General features: G+C 42.8%; 1 protein-coding gene across 6 annotated transcripts; it reads right to left on the bottom strand.

Moving 5' to 3' along the window:
• Positions 1-5: 5 nt before the first annotated feature.
• On the bottom strand, positions 6-14114 carry cdip1 (cell death-inducing p53 target 1). Of its 6 annotated transcripts, none has more exons than XM_035399063.1 (6): positions 13835-14114; positions 9517-9588; positions 7423-7552; positions 4777-4941; positions 3766-4042; positions 6-3112 (listed from the first exon to the last, which is right to left on the bottom strand). In XM_035399063.1, the coding sequence occupies exons 3-6, from the start codon at positions 7505-7507 to the stop codon at positions 3001-3003; spliced, it is 639 nt and encodes a 212-aa protein (XP_035254954.1). In that variant the 5' UTR covers positions 7508-7552; positions 9517-9588; positions 13835-14114; the 3' UTR covers positions 6-3000. The 6 variants fall into 6 exon arrangements, with proteins under 6 accessions (XP_035254954.1, XP_035254959.1, XP_035254953.1 ...); XM_035399068.1 differs by having other exon boundaries at positions 13929-14114; XM_035399062.1 differs by having other exon boundaries at positions 7423-7574; positions 13835-14113.
• Positions 14115-21389: the final 7275 nt, after the last annotated feature.

The raw sequence follows: 21389 nt of genomic DNA, 5'->3' as shown, positions 1-21389 counted from the left end.
ATGCGTTTCGGTTTGGTTTTTTTTTATTGTTAAAAGAATCATTTTGGACTATAATGCAACAGTTATGGTCCAACACACATCGTTCAGTTTACAGAAACACTTTTCTTTTTTTGCATAAACATATTTAGCACAGCAACACCCTCTGAACGAGATCACCACCTATCGCAGAAAAGGCGAACGCGTTTCCATTAAAAAAGCTCAAATTTACACCATTCTTCTTATGTCGCTTAATGTTGCATGTGGACCAGTCTAAATGTTGCCAAAAGACAATGGGGACCAGCCAAGATTTTTGCACATATTCATAGAAGCTTGACCATGCACTGCCAAAAAAAAAGAAAAGACGATGCCCTCTGGATATAATACTTCCTTCTGAATTTTCTGGCAAGACCATGCTGGCTATAGTTATCAGTTCTCAAACAGCATTGACAGGAGAAGCCACCACCTTACAGCACGCTTATGAAAATATGATCAGATTTATCAAATGTAAAAAAGTCATAAAGGATTATTCAGGAGACATGACATAAGTACATACTGAGAAGTGTCCTAAACCGTAAGGTTAAGCGATCAAGGTAATCAGGCTGAGTTACGTGAACCTAGCATAGGCCTGCGTTATATTAGTGTGATGGTTAGATACCAGACAGTGAGCAGAAATCATTCGCAGCACCAGTGACATTCGAGGCCGTAACACGCAAGGCTACACGCATTGAACACGGTGAGTGGCGGCCACTGTGGTTAAGCGGGGAGAGGGTGCGGACAAGGTAACGCGGGTTTCTTACGGATAAAGACGGTATTCCTAATGTGCTTCATTTAAAGCGCACACAAGCACAGGCAACGTCGTTCTACATGAGGGCAATGGGGACTAGGTTTTCAATGCAAACGAGCCAATGGAATGGCTGAGCAAAGGCCACTGGCAACTGGCCAATCAAATGTCTTGCATTTTAAACCAATGGCATAGGATTAGGCTGTATTACTATCATACTGAGCATCTCATGCTGTAGTGAGAAGCATCGTAACATTAAAATAAGAACAAGCACATCCTTTCAGAGCTGGGATCTCAAACCCAAAACCTTGTTTCCAAAGCTGCAGTCAAAAAGAAAACCACAAAAAACTGTGGACACGGCAGCCAGGGCTAGAGTTGAGACCCCTATTTTAGACCCCTAAATAAAGGCCATCCCCTTTCTGTACTGAGATATTAACATATTAACAATTACAGCTCAGTTCAACAGGCAGCCATTCACAGGAATCATCTTCAGTGTTCCCATCAACCATTTGAAACAAACAGCAGGATTTTATATTTCTACGGTACTTTAAATGGATGTTCAACCATAGACTGACTGACAGAAAACAAAATGAGGACACCGTAAAAGATAAGCTGCTGTATAATAAGCAAAATGTATATACAGTGGCAGAAAAATAAGAGAAGCAGCACTCAAAGAATGATCAGAGTGCAACTGCTCTCCCACAACCTCTCCCAACCCCAGGTTAATTAGCAATAAGTCTGCCCGTGAGGTACTCTTTAATGTTTTCTTGTTAAATATCCTGCAGTTGGTTGAGGATTTGTCTTCCCGTATTACAATTACCGGACGGTACGTCCAGGATAGGGGCCTAATCTCCCCTGGGCACGGGAGGGGGCTGAAGAGAGCATCGAGAGACAGGGTCTGGCCAGGGGCCACAGGCTTGGCATATGGGCAGGGCGTGGCACACTGGCATTATGATGTCACACAAGGGTAGAACACCATGTGTCTCCCCTGGTTCCTGGATCAGATTTGGATCTGGATCCTCTCTCTGAACAAGTGGCCATCTTTTCTGACGGGAAAAATACACTTATAACATGACTAATGTTGATATGACAATTTTCCCCCATAGGATGGTACTGAATAAATACAATAATTACCATGGCCTCTTACAAACAGCGAGGCTAGACATTCGCTTAACAGTCAATATGAAAATGTTGCTGCATCAATAATAAAGCAGTTAAACTGTAAATATGTCTACCAAACATAGCATCATCAAACAGCCCTGGAGAAAAACAATGCCATCTTGCCAGTCGTTTGAATGCCTGAAAGTCTACTACACAGACTAAAGATAAAGATGAGTGTATCAAGATAGACAGATCTCTATCACACCTCTTGTACACATTGAGTGCATCAACTAGAACCTACTCTGTTATTTTACTGCACATTACACGTTTTAAAGGGAAACACAGTAATCCAAGTACATACACCGTCAGTGCAGATAAAAGTACTCTGTCCATTAAAACAGTAATTGAGAAGAAAAACAATTAATTCACAGACTCAGTCAAAGCAGGCCTTGGCCTCAATATTAAATATTATGTTAAAATGATACATATAATAAAACTAAACAACTAAAATAAGTAAATTAAAAAATAAAAACATTATACTGACCTTGCCTTTGCTGACTTCATTGTTTGATATTGCTACATAACAAGTTTCACAGATGAATGTTGATTACAGTAAATGACTTTTTCCCAACAGTTTGTCCCTGCCCTGCTCATTTCTTTCAACTAAAAATCTCCTCCCACAAACTGAAGGGTGTTGGTCTGTACAGGCTGCCAACCCAGCGACAGGGTCTAAAACCTATCCGTCGTTTAAAAAAATGCAACAGAAAGATGATCCCCTCACGTGTTCTGCACTCAAATCCCTTGTTTGTTTTTTTTCCTTTCATTTCTTCCTCAGCTTAATTTGGCGAATATATATTCTCTTGATAACTGTCCCCACGGTAACAGAGCGCATGACCTGCGCTGTACGCTGGTTTGTGATTCAGTATTTACACGGTGGACAGATGTTACAATAAAATTATAAAATGGCAGCTATTGTTAGAAAGCTAAAATAAAAACACGACAGCACGCTGGACGGAAAAAAAGGGAACCCACTACTGAGAGAAATACTCAGACCTGCCACTCGGAGGCGCTGTGAGGACAGAGTTTTTGCATTTTTCAAATGTGTGAGCGCGAGAGAGCGCGTGCGTGAGTGTGTACTGTTAGCACATGCGTTTGTATGTGTAAATATAGCCCTTGCAGTTGGGGCAGGTGTGTGTCACGTCCTTCAGGTCATCAATAAAGCAGGGGATCAAACAGCAGCCCAGGTCACATCTGTGGAGAGAGAGGGGGAGTGAGGGAGAGAGAGAGAAAAAGAGGGAGAGAGGGAGAGAAAGAAGCCGTTCAGTTCTCTGGTATAACATTGTAAACCCCATAAGCAGTACCGTCCTATTACTATGGTGTGTAAACCCCTGTAGAATTGCTGTTACATTGTAAACCATGCTGTGTACCCCTCCCCCAAAAGCCCAGAGCAGCACTGGATTCTGCCTGAGTAAAATTAAAGTGTAAAATATAAACTAATTTATAAGTGGACTACAGCAGTGTGATGAGGAAAATCTCTAATACACCATAACAATATAGAATTTTAGCATTATGTTTCTGTGGCAGTAACTATGGCTACAGACACTACCAGATATTCACTTCCTGTGTTCCTCCTGCCCTCATTCTTTCACACTATGGAAGGTTCAGGTTGACAACAGTTTCCGGTGATTATTACTGTACAGAAAGTACGTTTCCATAGTACTGTCCCTGTTCATACCATCAATGAATTCTCATAGGGGATGCTCTAGCTTCAATGGAAGAGTGGCTGAACCTTCACTGTTAAGAGTACGGAGCCGAGTATCTGGTGAACGTACAGAGTCTTTGCTGCCGACCCAGCTCTCTGTGACCCCCGTGACCCCTCCGTGACCCCCGTGACCCCGGCTCACCCCACGAAGCAGCAGAAGAGGCAGAACAGGGTGCTCATGAGCCCCACGTCGTGGGAGATGCGGGTGACGATGGCCTGCTGGCAGTGCGGACACACCGTCTGCACCGGCGCCGACTGGAACATCTCCCCCTGCAGGACCGTCACCGTGGTAGCCGTGCCTGAGGGGGCCAGCACCGTTGCTGTGTGACCCCCCGGGGAGGGGTAGTGACTGGGTCCTGGCCCGTACTGCCCCGGGATGGGCTGGGAAAACTGCCCTGGTGGTACTGGATAATACCCCGCTGGTGGTGGTGGGGGGGGGGGGAGAGAAACAGAGTGATGAAGGTGAACTCATTAATTATATTAATGGCCACCAGGTTAAGCAGAACATCATCCATTTGTACAGCTGGATATTTTTCTATTTCTTTTGCGATTCATTTTAATCAATTGTAATAAAAAAAGAACAGCTTAGTTCAAGCTCCAACGTGGAAAAAGGGTATTAGTGCTCTGAACCATCTACATTTACATGTAGTGTAGAGATTTAGCAAAAGATCATAAGTGCATATAGTGAGCCTAACATGGCTGGACATCAGAACAGTGCTGGCCTACATTAAATCCAGGTTAATTTTTAACAGAAATTGACTCCTAACCAGGGGTGGGTAAGGAGGGCTGTGTCTGGATTTCATGCCAACTGCTCCTAAACATTTACATCAGGGGCCCTCAAACTGCACTGTGGGAGACACTACGTACGCTGGTGTTTGTTGCAACCACAACTGCAACCCATGCACCACAGGGTTTGCCCAAAACTATGTTTCAGAACCCCCAATTTACAGGAGTGAGATTTTAGCAAAATTTATTGATATATTCAAAAAACCTTGGTAGAATTTTTGGTAGAATTGGTAGAAATTACACACCACACCCTCTGTTCTAAAGTTCTAAACCTTTGCTGGCCAGGTGAGGCTGTCCCACCTATCTCGGTGCGTGCTGGATGGACGTGGGGCTAACCGAGGGGTGTGCGGTGTCAGGCGGTGCTTACCATGGGGGTGGGGCATGGGCATGGACATTGGCATGGGCATGGGTCCCTCCCCGGGCACGTGCGGAGGCACGTATCCCGGCTGCATGGTGCTCTCATAGGGCGGGGGGGCGTACTCCGGGGGCACGGGGTGTCCCTGCAGGGGCACCGTCATCACCGGGACGGCACCTGCACCACAGAACCCCGTTACCACTGTGGCATTACATTACATTACATTACATTACATTACATTACATTACATTGCATTACATTAGGCAGACGCTCTTATCCAGAGCGTCGTACGACAAAGTGTATAAAGTGACCTGAGAGCTAACCTGGCTCACGGTGGCCAAACCTCATAATGATCTCATCACTTACAGTTGTACTCCACATACGCGCACTGCACTGAAACGTGGGCTGCAGCATTATTGAGCCTGTGCGTGTGTGCTGTTTGTGTGTGCACTGTGTGGACTTGACTTAATTTTTTGCAAGTAACCACAAGAACAACGGAACAGCTTGGGCTTCTTCAGAATAAAACGGAGCGTTCGCTCTGCCATGTGGGAGGAGGGGAGGAAGGAGATTTGTGATGTCCTTCCTGTTTACACAACACACGGGCACAGGCCTCACGGTTTCCTTGGCGACGTGTCCCCTCAGCCCGCAGCTCCGTTGTCCCCAGTGGCAGTACCGATTTTCAAAGATGCAGCCACTGCAAATTCACTGTTAGTGCCAGTCAGCTGCCCCTCCATTCCTTTGCAAACCCCAGCCGCAGTGCTGCATGAGAGAGGAGCTGCTACAAGACCACCAAGCCAAACTACTACCAAGCCCAATACAAACCAGCTACTACACCCACACAACCCGGCTACTACACCCAGGGCAACTCAGGCGACACACTTAACACAACCCAGCTACTACACCTAACACAACTCGGCTACAACACTCAACACAACTCGGCTACAACATAAACAGCAATGCTCTTAATGTCCAGTGTCACGGGCAAGCAGAAACACTTCTACCTCTGCTGGCCCCACTCTCGTTAAGCACAATTCCTGGAAAGGCCATCCACAAGGTGTTGTGGGAGGTTTTCACATCACTCAGTCAAACAACAACCTGTCAGGGGGACCCATCACCAAGGAAACCGTGACGTCTGTGCACACGTGTAAATACCCCCCCTTCCCCCCCCCCCATACAGGAAGGACCATCCTCTTCCTCACATACTCAATTCTGCCCTGCAGTGAGAATCTCAAAAAGACTGCAAGAGGGTGGAATTGTAGAGGAATTTTGACCCTTAAAATCCTGGGCTTGTATGAATGTCCCCTGTCTGAAATAAACTCCATTATCTCCAAACCTATATACAGTACAGACATGGATCAAAGCTTGAAATAAAGACCACCTTTGTACCTAAATGTATAAATCCCCTGATCCATACTCAGTAAACATACAGGACATTGTGAAAAACAACAAAGTAATCCAAAGCGCTTTACAATTGATGCCTCTCATTCACCCATTTACACACACACTCACACACCAATGGTGAAGTCTGCCATGCAAGGTACCAATCAGCTCATTGGGAGCAATTAGGGTATCAGGGACCCTTCGACATGCCCAGGGCCGGGGATCGAACCGGCAACCCTCCGCTCTTACCTCCTGAGCTAGTGTCCTTTTGTATTGTAGTCTCCTTTATGCAAGCATTTGATAAACAATTGAAAAAGCTAAGCTGCCACTTGTGCGCTCTGTGAAAACAGCTACGTGAAAGTAGCTTGTTATGCATCAGAATAGCGAAGCCACTATTTCAGCCGGAAGGAAGCCGTAAACTATGTTCGAAAGCTGTGTAAATGAGCTTGAAGAATACAAGACTCTAAGGTCACTGTAACATACACAGGGTTTCCAAGCAGCGGAAAAAGTCATAATGGGTAGGTCTTAGAGGGCGTCTTTTTTTCAGGTAGAAGCTTGATTTCAGGTGATTCACTCTACACTGGAATGTCTGAGATAATTTGTCACTTTTGTAGGCAAGAAGTTCCTGTTTTAGATAAATGGCACATTTTGCATGTGAAATTCTATTTACGTACACATTCTATTTATGTTTCCAAGTGGTCCTGTAAACACTTTAAGCTCAATGGAAATAATGCACTGGCTTTTCCTAGCTTATGTACAGAGGTGGACATTCCAGGGGTCAGAAAGTAAAAGTCCTGCCATGTATTTCATCCACCCCTGAACTCAGCCAGCTGATTTAGCTCTACCTCCTGGCTGAAGAATGGTGCTCATTAGCAAATCCAGGTGACTGGAACAAAATCCTGGGATGAACTTTTACTTTCTGAACCTGGATTGTCCACCTCTGCCTATGTACAGTAGTATTAGCAGTTGTTTGTCTTGTTTGTGAAAAGTTATTAAATTATAAAATATCATAATCATCAACCTGGGCAATCATCAACAAATTCAGCCCTCCTTTGGGGGAAGGAACTGCCTTCTTGTTTGCACTTTGAGTCAAAGACAAATCGAAGCAATGATTTAAGACTAATGTTTTTGTTAGACGCCAAGTTCTAAACATGGCCATTGGGGTTACAAGGATTTAAATAATCGTTATATGGCCTGGGCTGTGCTTTTCCATACGTCTTGTGTTAAACACAGGTGTGTGCGGTTGTACCCGATAAAGGTGGCTGTGTGTGGACATACCAGAGACAGGCGGCTGGCCGTTCTTCTCTTCCATCGGGGGTGCAGTGGCCCCGCCGGGGTAGGGAGGAGGGGGATCGCTCGACATCCTGATCGCACCTCTGGAGGGCTGCTAGGAACAGCGGACTCCGCTCACAGACGGCCAGACAGTCCCTCTGCGGTATGGCAAGAACACGACAGTGAGATCATCGTCCAAAACAAACCGCAAATCTGTAATTACAGCTTCAAATCTATCTATAATACACCAGCCTACAAACATACAGACAAGTCGTGTCTGTGTGTTTGTATGCCGGTGTATTATAGAGGCTTTCTACATCTTTTTAAATCCTCAAGTTTCCCACCGTACCATGATAAGCAGTCAGTGACACACCTGCATCTGCGCAGCTGCAGGTGATGTGGGTCTGGTATACAGGAAAAACAATGCAGCAGGGACACCCAGGCCTGATTCACTAAGACTTTCGCACGTGCGAAAGGTTTTAGTGCACGCAAAACAAATACCGTGACCAATCATTGGTCTTGCTATTGGTTTTGCATGTGCTAAAAGGTTTTGCGTGTGCTAAAGGTCTCATTAAATCAGGCCCCACGTCCCATATGCTAAGTAGCACACCCGTAACTTAAAACAACAAGCTGCTCTGACTCTGAACTGAAACTGAAACCTTCGTGCTGCCGCTGTCTCTCACTCTGGAACATTCAGATGCAAAAACCTGGCTGACCAATCAGAAAAGGCATCGTTGTGCAAGACCTTAAGCACCTGTTTATTTTTGGTTCTTTATGTTTCCAATAATGATTACTTTGTTCGCACGGGGCCTTTAGGTTACCACGTTCAGACCAAAAGCCGCACCTGATATCAGGGAATATTAGAAAATGTAGTAATAAGTTGATGAAGTAGTTGCTGTTGGCGTGAGCCCACGTAACCAGGGTTATATTTGACGTGTGAAGTGCATGCACTCCTCCGATTGACTCAACCATGAGTCAGGGGCTATTTACCACATAGCAGGCTGCACAGAGCCAGTACAAGCCCACATGATCTCTCTCACTGTCAACCTCTCTTCGCTACACCAAATACAATCCACTCTGAGGTAACTCTGAGGCACCTGCTGTGCGCTACTATGATGAAAGCGGATTCAAAAATCCAGAAGTGTTGCACCGTGAATACAATCTGAAACGACGCACTTCGTAGCTTCCCCAAAAAAGGTCTGGGAGATTTAATCCTGATCTCCTTCTATATGATCCCCCCTCCCCCTTTGGTGTTGCTTTCAAAGTTCAACACATCTCTAATGGAAGATATTCCAAAAGGTACAACCAAAAGTTACACGACAAAAAGTTATAAAATCTGTCAGTTTCTGTTTACCATTAACACATAAACTAACTGGAACATTCAGCCAATACAACCAGCACTGCCTTTCTCTCTGTTGGGGAAACTAAAGTTGATTGAGTTCAAATTAGTGGAGGAGTTGGGTCTGAAATGCCAGGATGGATTAAACGGCACTGCAGTCAGGCTATTCCCCAGCGGCTCAATTACATAATTACATCAATGATCATTACAACAAAAGGAACAGGTCCAGAAATTAATTTCCTCTGGTAGGGTTAAAGGGAGCAAAGAGGATGAGCGTTAGAGGTTCCCAGGTAATGGGGTGATTAAATCGGGGAGTCATTACGGGGTCTCTTCCTGATAGCCTTTTCTGGGGTACTCATCACGTCTGACATCACCGTATCGCAGCATGAGTAACAGCTCCTGACAAGCACCTGTAAAACCACTCGGCCCTGCTTCCTGTACGACCACCTCCCCCTCGGTGTCAAACACTTCTTTTCCTTCAGGAACACTCACGCTTAGCGGGGCGGGTGGGGGCATACAAATTAGCCCCCCCCCCCCCCATTGGACCAGACCTGAGTCAACAAGATATTTGAAAAAGCTTTAACTGTTTTCATGCCGTTAAATGGGAAACGACTCCCGTGTCTCAGGTTTTCAGTGCTAGACAGCAGGGCTGTCACGCTGATTGCCAGGGCAATAGGTTGCCATGGTGACCCCCAATAACGGGGGCATCCCAACTGAGAGGATGGCAGGTACATGGCTGGAAGAGATGGCGAGAAACTCACCTGCAGGAAAAAGGGAGTCGCTATGAAACCTCAAACTTCTGACCCTCTCACCTGCCAACACACTCCAAGCACCTGGGGAGAAGGGAAGGAAAACGGATCATCATCATTGTTATTATTATGATTACTTTTATCATGATTATTTTTTGTTAATGTTATAGTAATAATGCTATTTTTTACTACTTTTTAATATTATTATTCCTGCTGCTCTTGCTGGTGCACCTACTACTACAACTACTACTACTACTAATAATAATAATAATAATAATAATAATAATAATGTCTGGTTGGTTCATCATTTCATCATGTAACAATGCATGAACTTCAATTGACTCCACCCCTATGATTCGAATAATGACGTCCAATTGATGCTGTGTCAGAGCACTGGAGCAGCTGGCTGCTCAGAGGAAGCACAATGGCAGTGGGGAAGAGGAGCAGAGGGGCAGGGCTATCCCAGGCAAAAGGAAATCCAAGGGGAGCAGATCAGCATATAATCTACTTTAACTTTCATTTAACACACAACAATATGGGCAAATGTCTAAATCCCGATATCACAGGCCCATAAAACCATGTTAAATTGATATTTTGTTTGTTTATGCATACAGAGAATTTAGTTAGCATACGCAGAGCAAAATAATAACAGAAAGATCAGATAAAATCAAGACTGATTCAATAACAAACTAGAAGAGTGCAAGTTTTTACCATGTGCCACTGAAAATCCCAAAAACACCGATTCAGTGAAGTAACGCTAAAGGTGGTTACATGCTAGCTAATGTCATTCATATCAGCCACGATTAGACAGAGCTAATGTTGACATTATAGTCCGGCACTTTCGTTTCAAATCGGAACAGAAACAATCTGAACGGGAACAATTCCAAAAGACCAGCGATGGAAAATATCAATTTCAACGTGAAAATGCCAACAAAATAATTGCCACAGATTCAAACATTAATGTACCCCATTAGTTGGCGAATTATTTTGTTGGCATTTTAACGTTGAAATAGACATTTTACATTTTATTATCGCCTGGCGGAGATAATAATAAACTAAAACATGTAGCTATGTACTATTGTGTGCGTGTGTTTGTGTGTGTTACCAAGAAGAATGTGTAAAGGTTTATTTGATTGGATTTGATTTAAAAAAATGTACCAAAAATACAGAAATACAAACAAAATTCTGAAAGGGAAAATTATTTCTCCTTTTTTATTAAGGACCCATTTGGGAACCCCTACATGACTGGTTTATGGGGCAGGCATGACATCTGAAATCCCCTAATGCCCACCCCCTTCCCTCCCCAGGCTCCTGAACCCCAATCCACCCCTGAACAGGAACAGATTTGCATGTAATAATGGTTCTCTGCCAACTGTCAGAGTCCCCACTGAGGTCACATGACACCGAGGCTCTCCTATCATCAGCGTATGCAAAATTAAACAGCTGGAAAATCACAAGAACAGAAACCTGCAACATCACCACAGGACTGACCATACCAGCTGCTAGTATTTCGAAGAAATCTTTAGAGTTAATTGTTACATCTGACGCTCCTGGAGTGATATACACATTTTACTTTTTATAAATTTACATTCAGTCTAGGCTACTTAAATGTATGAATACTGTACCATAGTCTCTTTACATTCATTTTTGAACCAGTTTTCTACATTCTTATTCTCACCTTCCTGCTGTACCAAAGACAAACTGTTTCAGAGAGACAGCAGCTGGGGCAGGTACTTCCATTACCCCTTTGGAACGCAAGCCAAAGGTAGGATCAGTAGGATATAGGCTCCTGACACACAGGAACTTCTGTTGATATTTTTGGTCAGAGTTGGATATTTTCAGTGAATTAGCTCTGAGCACAACAACTCCCACTCCGTTCCTAACCTCACCCTTGTGATGATCCGTGCACCATAAGGGGTCCACCAGGACTCCCTTTCGCAACACCACATGCCTCTCTGCACTCCATTACTCACAGTGAAAGATTCTGTGCTAGCCTAAGGTCAAGGCGCTAGTTTCAGTAAGAAATCTAAACCAGCAGGCTTGTGCCAGGAAGGAGGATCAGGGTTCCCTCAGCGTCATCGCTCGGCCAAATGACGTCGAATAACACCGCCTGGTCACGTGACCAGCAGGAACCTTAACCCTGACTGGCCAGCAACAAGACAGACCTCAGATAAGCAAAGACCTAAGAGTATAACATAAGAATTATGCCAGAACATATCTTTCTCTAATGATTCTTCAGTAGTTGCAAATAAACATTTCATATTACAAAATTGCTATGTCTATTTATTCTAATAAGTGATTCAAAGGAACTCAAATTAGGCCTAAATGACATATGAATGGAGTCCTAGAGCCTTAGAAATGGCTTTGTAACCCTTTCCAGACTGATATATTTCCACAACCTTTTTTCTCTCACCACTTCTGGTATTTCCTTAGATCATGGCATAGTGTGTTTGCAGAAAATTTGTATTGACTGCTTCATTCTGATGTTAAGGTTCAATACGAGCGAGGTTTAGATTCAACAGGGCTGGCTGCAATCAAGCCTGGCTGCGTTCAATCAGCTGAATCGAATTATCAATTAAACGTGGTTAATGAGTTGATTGAGTAACTAAGGGGCAATTACTTTTCACATGGGTGATAATTTAAAAAATGTGTTCCCTATTACATTTTGTCTCAAGATCTGAAACCATTCAGTGTGACAAATATGCAATGACAGAGGAAATCGGGAAGGGGGAAATATCTTTTCACAGAACTGTATATAGTGCAGTGAGTTTATCTCAGACTAGATTATTTTTGTGTTGTTATCCACGGGTGTAAAAGAGAATTCCAGTGAAGTAGAAGGCTTCCCATACCCAGTGTCTGTAAGCCACTAAAGTTTACTTGGGCAATTCCCCATGACTTTCCAAGAACAGAGGGATACTGGCTGTTTATCACTCACTTTTCCAAAGTGAAAATATTTTCAATAGGATTGCCATACAGGCATACTTATTGTATATACTGAGCAAACATATTGTTGCAAATTGAAGCAGTAACAGCTAACAGGGATCAGAGAAAATATAAAAAGTATGGTTAATGCAAAGTGAATTAGGTTTGGGCACGGTATTGCCCAAAACATCTTTGTTCAGAGTGACATTAAAATCTAATGCCATGATATACTAAATAAATATCAGCAGTTCGACGACAATCACAATAAAAAGCCTGAAACAGCAGTGTTGAGATGAAACAACAAAAATAACGACAACTGTTAGAATTACTCTGTAATAATGGGCTAACTTGTGCTGTCACTAGTTGGCTAACTTGCTGAATTGGCCAGAAGCTGGCTGTAGTAGGCTAAGCAACGTGTTTAACACTGTTACGCTACTGGTAACGATGACATAATGCAGTTACGACTACTACCCACAGTATTATTACATTATTTCCGCCGCTTTCGGAATTATACCAAAGTAGGCTATTGAAAACACGAACCCACTCTGAAATCGCTCGGCACCGTACCTGAAATAGCGTCGAACTCCAACCGATTCAAAACATTTTAAATTTGCAATTGGGCGTAGACGTTTACAATTGAGCTAGCGTGCATCACAGTCCGAACATTCTGGATGTTCCACTTGCCGTATTTACACCGATGATCCCGCTAAACCTAGTTCTAAAAAGAATACACTTACTATTCTTACATAATGATCACTATCGCGTCCCCTGTCAAATCGGAGCGATCAGCTGTCTCCGTACAACTCACTCTGACACATGGGGCTTGTAGTTCTTTTTTCCTACCAACCTTTACAAAAGGACAGAGTATGTATAACAACTGACAACCTGCTACAGCATACAAAACTACAAGTACCATGACCTTCGCCGGAGTTAAACACGGTTCTGAAAATGTCACCGCTTGCGGATTAACGTAGCGAGCTAGCCCGTTATCTGATTGTGTTTCAGTTGCTTGCTGTTAATCAGCTCAGTTTTTTATTTTTAGATACAATTAACACACCGTATGACAATATTCAGGAAAATTATATTTTTCTACTGAATAACTCAATGAAAATGAGCTGTCTTGTTCGCTAGGTAATTATATAAGCGCTAGCTCAGATAGTGTTGCTAGCTAGTTAGCTATTATTTTCGTGACATTCGTTTGTTAGTTAGCACGCCTAGGTTTATGTGTAAGATTTTCACAATCGACGTAAAGCAACGTGTTTTCGAGAATGTATTTTCTTAGCACGCGATTTAGATAAACCCAGTTGCAAGCTTGCAAGGTTGCAATCCTTCCAATATTTCTAAATACCGTTAGCTTGCTAGTGACAGAACCCATCCACACACTTTTAAATACGGTAAATCCAGTTACCTGCTGTAACGTTTCTGTCTGTCACCAAACCGATGAACAGATGTACTCCAGAGATGAACAAATAAAACTGAAAGGTGATGAGACGAGGGCGAACCTTTTTAAATGGAACCCAGGTCTTAACGTCTCCCAGCTCTTTCCGCTGCTGAGGATTTGACGTAAACAATGAAAAAGCACGTAGGTCTGCTCTGGCAACCACAGTTTAAGTCGCGCGGTCTTGCTTTGTAATTGTAGGCTGCAACACAAGAGATAAAGGATTGCGGTATTTCGGAGAAAGTAGCGTCATCATTCTCACCCCATTCGGATTTACAGTCACTGGAACACCAGAGTGTTTTTTTTTTTGGCTTTTGTTTTTTAAATTTGTATTGCGTTTCAAAATTTGTTACTTTTGTATTAGTTCTTAATCTGGTCGATTCAGAATCTTACATCTGACACACTACACTTTTTGCTAAAATACGCAACCCACCACACAGGATACGAACCTGCTTATTTTAAGCCATCACACATACCATAGCCTATATTAACCTGTAAGTCATCATAATAATTTAAAATGAAAAACAATACACATTAATATTGCATGTAGCCTAAAAAATATGTTAAAACCGTTCTCAGCAGAATTAGCTTTTATTGACGAAATGCGCATTGGATAGTTCGGTCATTCAAAAGCAATGCAAATATTCTTTTGCAAACAATACATGTTCAGGTCGATTTTCCTGAGCGGTCAAGGAGCAGCTTAAATATTTTTAAAAGGTTTTTTTATGATTGGCATGCAAATAATGCAAATTTATTCCTGTTAATGACTGCCCTGTTTACTGTTGTTCTTGTGTTTGTAGGACGTCGGTTGAGACCAAAGGGTTATAAGTTTCAGTCCCCAGTAAGACTCCTCTGCTGTACTCATATATAGAGAGGGAGAGAGATACATTTAATCTTTAAGTGAATTGGGCCATATATGAGGTAGTCTTTATTCAAAAGACCACGTCCATTACATTTATCCGTGAGAACTGAAATAAATGATCCATACCGTTACCCTGGTAAATTATCTCAGAACGATCATTTACTGACTCAAATTTTGTGTTTTGATTTCCTCCCTCTGGAAAATGGCTTGTGTGGCAAATATGCCTTCTGTGAATCGAAAGGTTGTGCGACAACCTATTTGTGAATGGTGCAAAGCAAAAAAAAAGAAAGTTTTTATTTCATTTCCAACGCCACCACAGGGTCATTTAGACATTTTGAACTGGATTAGAATAGAGTTGGAATAGAGTCTTTGTAATTGTCATTTGAATTTGGACATTCTGAACTGGAATTGGCCATATACTAGACTGATAATTTAATGTTACATTCATGTCTAGGGCTAGAGAGAAACACTGTAGCTGAAAAATCAGCTTGCTCTCAATATCCCACAGCTAATCAGGAATCCATGGATAAGCTTTCCTGGAAATACTGTGTCCAAACAGCCAATCAGGAATCCAGTGGCATGCCTAACTGTAAATACTGTATCAAAACAGCCAATCAAGAGTCCAGAAATATTCCTTACTGTAAATGTTATCCAAACAGCCAATCAGGAATCCAGAAAAACAGCAGCACCAACAGTAACATGGTCATGTTGTATAAAGCTTGAATTATTTAATCCACCTGTTTTGTTTAGGGTTATAAGACTTAGCCACAGTTACAATAAATGATGACCATTTACATAAATAATTTTGTTTTCCAGGATGTTCCAAGAGAATAATTTGAAATATTTAATTATTAGTGGGGAAACTATAAGAGCTGGCTTTAGGTCGTTTTTGTTTCAATCAATATTGTGAATTTAATTGCACATGAGGAATTGTATACCATATGCAATTCAACAATCTGTCAGTTTTAAATTTAATTTTTTAATTTAATCTCAAATTTTAGCAGCAAAAAAAAAAAGGTAAACTGGATGTGAAACAACTGCGGTTTTCTTGTACTGAGGCCCCAACCATACTCCGGTAGAGTGTTCCAGATCGCAGAGTCCCTGTAGCCCTGGTACCCACCCCTCCTGCTCCAGATGAGGACACAGGCCCACATCACTGCTGTGCCAGCCAGATGAAACGCAGGTCTGTGACGCAAACTGCGTGCCGTCTGCTTAATCCCGCCAACCTCACATTCTGGGCCCCGCGCAGACAGTAAAAGTCTCTCCTCGCCTCCCAGTCAGGTGTAATCCCAGAATGCAAAACCCAGATGTTGGCCCTGCATGGTTTTACCAGGTCAGATAAGGGGATGGGGGTGGGGATTTGGGGTTTGTGACTCTGGGGAGGGGCCTCAGATGTGATTTGACAGTCTGTCAGATGGGCGTGTCCCCTGTATGCCATATTAGGCAGCTCACGTCTCTGTCGTGTCTCAAGCCCCCTTTCACAGTAAAAGTCGCAGGTCGCAGCTTGAGATGATGCATGCAATTGCAACGTGGCACATTATTCTGCTGGAAATACCCATTTGAAAAGGATTGACTGTGGCCATACAAGGATGAACATGGTCAGCAAGAATGCTTTGGTATTCTGTGGCAATCAAATGGTTCTCAGTTGGTACTAAGGAACCTAATGTGTGCCAATAAAACATTCCCCAATCCAGTATACCACCACCACAGCAACAGCCTGCACTGATGACACACAGCAGCATGGATCTATGGATTCATGCCAAATGGTGTATGCCAAATTGTGGCCCTACCATCTGCATGTCTCAGCAGAAATTGAGATTTGTCCAGCCAGGCAACATTTTTCCTACTTTCAATTCAGGTTTGTTGATGACGTATCCAGAGTAATCTCATCTCCCTGATCTTAGCTGACAGGACTGGAACCTGGCATGGTCTTCTGCTGCTGTTGGATCTGGGTTTGATGCATCGTACGATCAAATCCCTTCTGCACACCACAGCATGTTATTTCAGTATCTGCGACGTTCCTGTTAATTTGATTAAGTCTGCCTAGTCTCTTCTGACCTCTCTCATTAACAGGGTGTTTTTTTTTTTGCCCACAACATTGCCACTCATTGGATATTTTTTTATTGCACTATTCTCTGTAAACTCAAGGGACTGTACTACCTGAAAATTGCAATACCTGTTGCTGAGATGCTGGAACCGCCAAATCTGGCACTTGAATCTTGTCCCTTAAGTCATGCATTTAGCCTTATCTAATGTTTGCATTAATGAGCTGATGTACCTAATAAAGTTGCTACTAAATGTCTATTCATACTTTTAAAAAATACACACACATGTGCATATTAATTAAAAATCCTTTCTGCATGGTGTGAATTGAAATCCCAAATCCTATTTTACGTCAGTGAGATTTTAGTCAGTGTTTTTCATAAGCAATCTCAAAAATAGTTTACACGTAGTTTGGTTGCAGAAAATAAAATTTTTATGACCTGGTAGGAAATGTCTAAATGGAAAAAGTGGATCATTGAAGAATATTGATTTGATTTGAGGATATTCAGATAAGGTACTTTCTGCTGTGAGCTGTGTAGATATGCGTGTGCTTGCTTGAGTACATTTTCATGAATGTCCATCTTCCATTTCTTTGTGTCACAGGTATCCTCCTTTTAGTCTTTTCAGTCCTGTTACTGCGATAACTGTAATGCTTCCTGTTTCTCCTGCTCTACAAAACCTGCATTATTCATTTCCATTAGCATGGGCTGTGGCCAGACCCAGCCTGACTTAGCCTGCACACAAAACCACTCTAAACCAACAATTACTGAGCCTGTACAGTAAACCTTACTGCACTCTCTCTACAGTAAACCTGTTCATATGCTGATTACCCAAGTTTTCATATGCATTTGTCAGGTTGTGTGAGGTTGCCATGTTTGCAGGGCCAATCTCTCTAGTGGAAAGTTACTGTTCCTGGAGCACCATAGCAACGCTCACAAGAAATGCCTTGGTTACGAAGGTCACATGGTTTCTGATGTGATCTCGCAGTTCTATGGAACTGTAGCATAGCAATGTTGCAAAGTTGACAAGAGCACCTAGTGAATTGTTTCTCTCCTCAGCTTCCTACACATTTAGATTTAGTTTATATTTCATCATAGAGAACATTTTCTTCCTTTCTGATCACTAAAATGCACACATCTGTCTTCACTTTATTTAGCAAATTCTCTTTAATGCAAACTTATTGTACCTTCACATTTGGCGTTTTCACGCCCCTCTAGCAACCTATAATACCATGGTTTTTTCCTGTAGTTTTACAGATTAAAACACATTTTCTCGCTGATTTGAGTATGCCTCAACTAAAATTACAGTCACTTCGATGTTCTAATCTTAATATTGTGTTTGTCGCCTCCTTGTGTCCAGAGCTGGTACTTCCACAGATACCCATCCTGCTGGTGAGAGCTATCCTGTACCTCTGAATCTTCATCTCTGGCTCCTCGGTTCCTTCCTCCCCAAACTCCAGCGTGAGTCTTCTTTCCTTGTGCCAGAAAATGTATTTGTCCATCTCAACTGCTTACCAGGGTCTACAGCTTAAAAAAAACATTTTACAAGGGTTTTACAAGTATTTAGTGCGAGAATATGATGTTGACTCGTATATATCAGATTCAATAGTAAAAAAAAAATTGTGGGACAACCAACCATGAAAAGCTTTTACTATTTGTAAATATTTAATGATGATTTAGAGTCTGTGTATTTATGCTCATATCTGTCTGAAGCCATGGTAGTACACTTTTTTTTTTGTAAGGCCTACCAAATTATTTACACTTGGCCTTCCATACGTCCACAAACTGATTGGTCCAGCTGGAGCTAGAAACATTCAGGTTAGAGAATCAATGGACGGCAACATCACAGAATGTCTAAAGTGTTCTCCTGCACTGGCTCCCTCAGGTGGCATAGTTCCAGTGCGTAGGTTCTCACGTCAGTCTCATTCCGAGTGAACACTGCCCGCTGTTAGTTTCACAAGTGGCAACACATCGCTGAGCAGGAAGAGCACACGATCTGGTTCTGAGAAAAGATTTCTCTAGAATCCATTTCATCTGGAAGCAGTCCAGAAAGACACGCTGACGCAGGAGCACAAACAAACGCTCGCTAAAAAGACTCGAGGAACATGAGTTGGCTTGGACATACCCAGAGATTTATAGGCCAGTGTCCAGGCACAGCCTGTAGCATTGCAGCTAAACGCTTGGCCGGGGTTTCATTTTAAATAGGCAATGATTGTTCCCAGAAAATATACACTATTCCAAGTCCTAAATTAGAAGCAAAATTAGAAGCACACTTGATGCTAACCTTACAGTACACACATTAATATGTCTGTTAAGGTCTTTGTTCATTTATAGTGCATTGAGGCCTTTAGTTCCATGTGCTATGAGTCAAATCTTGTCCTTGAAAATTTATAAAAATTAAATCAGAGGTATCTTGAATGTTATTGAAAATGACATTTCTCTTGTAAATCAAAGTACTGCTAAAGCTTCATGTCCATGTTTGAATGGTGCACTTGATGCTTTATCAGAGACTGTAGCATTTTCAGGAAGGTTTATGGTTTGGATTGGGGGTTGAAAGAACTGATTCTGGAACAGTATTCATCTTCTAAGAAACTGAGGCCATTATTATATGGTTTATGGATAGCCTACAGTCTGCTGACTCTTGGGAAGAGCTTGCATTTGTGAAAAAGGTAAGTCTGGCAATCCTGTACTTGCACATACATTGGCACAGATGCAGAGACGCACACACACAACCCATGAACGCATACATATATACCCACCATTCACATGTTCAGTGACCACTTTCCTGACAGGAAGTGGTCAATGGCAGGAAGCTTGCCACAGAGGATGGCCAGGCCCCAGTCTCCCACACCTGACACACAGCCATTTCCTGAGAGAGCTGCTTCAAGCCTCTGACTTCCTGTTGTTTCATGTGAACGCAACAATTTTCTAAAGAGCACACAGCCACAAATATTAAAAAGATATAATTCCATGGGCTGTTGAAATGAACTGATTTAACGGAACCATCCACAGTGTGTCACATGTTCCTCTCGTCAAGCCTCATGAGGAAGTGCGAGTATGACTCCGAGTGAGGTCGCCGTCGTTCATTTCAACTTCAATGAGTTATGCCACAAATCCTGTAGACCCACCAGATACACAGCCTTTGCGTTCACTCTGTCCGCACTGCTTCTTAACTACAGGAGGTTGCAGCTGGTCAAAAGAGTTTCTGGGGTTATATTACGGTATGCCATCCTTTGCCACAGTATGTGCCCTTGGTCACACCCTCAAATGGACTATAATACAAAATTCGGGGTTCTACAGTAGCGAGACAGTGTTAAGAGTATTGTATCTAGTGTTTCTAAAGAATCTGTGCTGTTACTACTTTTCCGCTGTCTCTCAGTGGCCCCTCCCCTTTAATTTTAACCCACTTCCTTAACCCCCCCCCCCCCCACCACCACCACACACACACACACAGGGACAAGGGCACAGGGCACAACAATGGGTGTGATGGCGATATTGCTCCCCCACTCCCAGAGGAAGTGGGTGTGTGTCATTATATGGACTGAGAGTACACTTGCTAGGGTCCCCTGATCTCCCAGAATGCACTCCTCCCTCTCAGTCACAGACATTTTTAAAAAAAGCACTGCAATGGAGAATGAGAGCCAGACATAATTTATGTAAAGGCCACCCAGGGCTGTTTTAACAAGACCAGGTTAAAACCTAGTATATGGCTGGACCTAACACACGTGATCCGGCCCACCAATGGTGAAACTTTATAACTCGGCCGACTAATGGTGTAACTTCATCACTCAGTCAGTCAGTATGTTACAGAAATTCCCGTTTGTAGGGCTGGCCCCGCTGTTGCGGTCCAGCCACAAACAAAAACAAAAATATGAGTTTTCCTCATCGTTATTGTTGGGCATATTCCACTCAAGCTTGATATTTGTCCTATATTTTCAATGGGGGCAGAGCCATTATACATTTGAGTATGCACCTGAGGAGTGGAGCTCAGTGGACTGTGGCAAGCGCGCACTCAACAACCCTTAAAGCCCTGAAACAAGGCACTACAAACTCTGACTGCTGTACAACCAACCAAACACTTTCTCTGGAACTTCCTTTGGGCATACGATTTCCCTCCATCTGTTTTTTCCTCTCCTGCACCCCCAACACCTCCCCCGCCCCCACGGTCCCTAGCTTGCACCATTCTCCACAGCTGACTTAGATGTCCTGACATATATTTAGTCTGTGGAAAATATGACAACACACAGGAATCAGCTAAGCTGCGGTTTCAAGCAGAAACAGGAAGGAACACAGAGAACAAACTTTAATGTAAACTACTGAAACGGTATCAATACATCTTTCTCTGGGGGGGGGGGGGACACTTGTATTATGAGGCTTACGTACTTTAGCTCTTGCATAATTAATGTCAAAAGCAAGTCACATATTATAAAGCCAATTGCCACTATCACAAATGCAAATTTCTGCATGGAGTTAACAGACTGCACTTTGTCATGTATAAGTCATAATATAACACTACACTCCAAATGCTGGCAATAGCACAACATTGCCAATAATGTATGTAATAATTTACTGAATATTTTATCATACGCATAGAGTGGAAAAACCTTGTATGTGGCCGGGA

This window comes from Anguilla anguilla, chromosome 17 (genome assembly GCF_013347855.1).
Source record: "Anguilla anguilla isolate fAngAng1 chromosome 17, fAngAng1.pri, whole genome shotgun sequence".
Taxonomy (NCBI): Eukaryota; Metazoa; Chordata; class Actinopteri; order Anguilliformes; family Anguillidae; genus Anguilla; species Anguilla anguilla.
The sequence above is the reverse complement of the archived record's forward strand: the minus strand, read 5'-3'. Positions and strand labels throughout refer to the sequence as shown.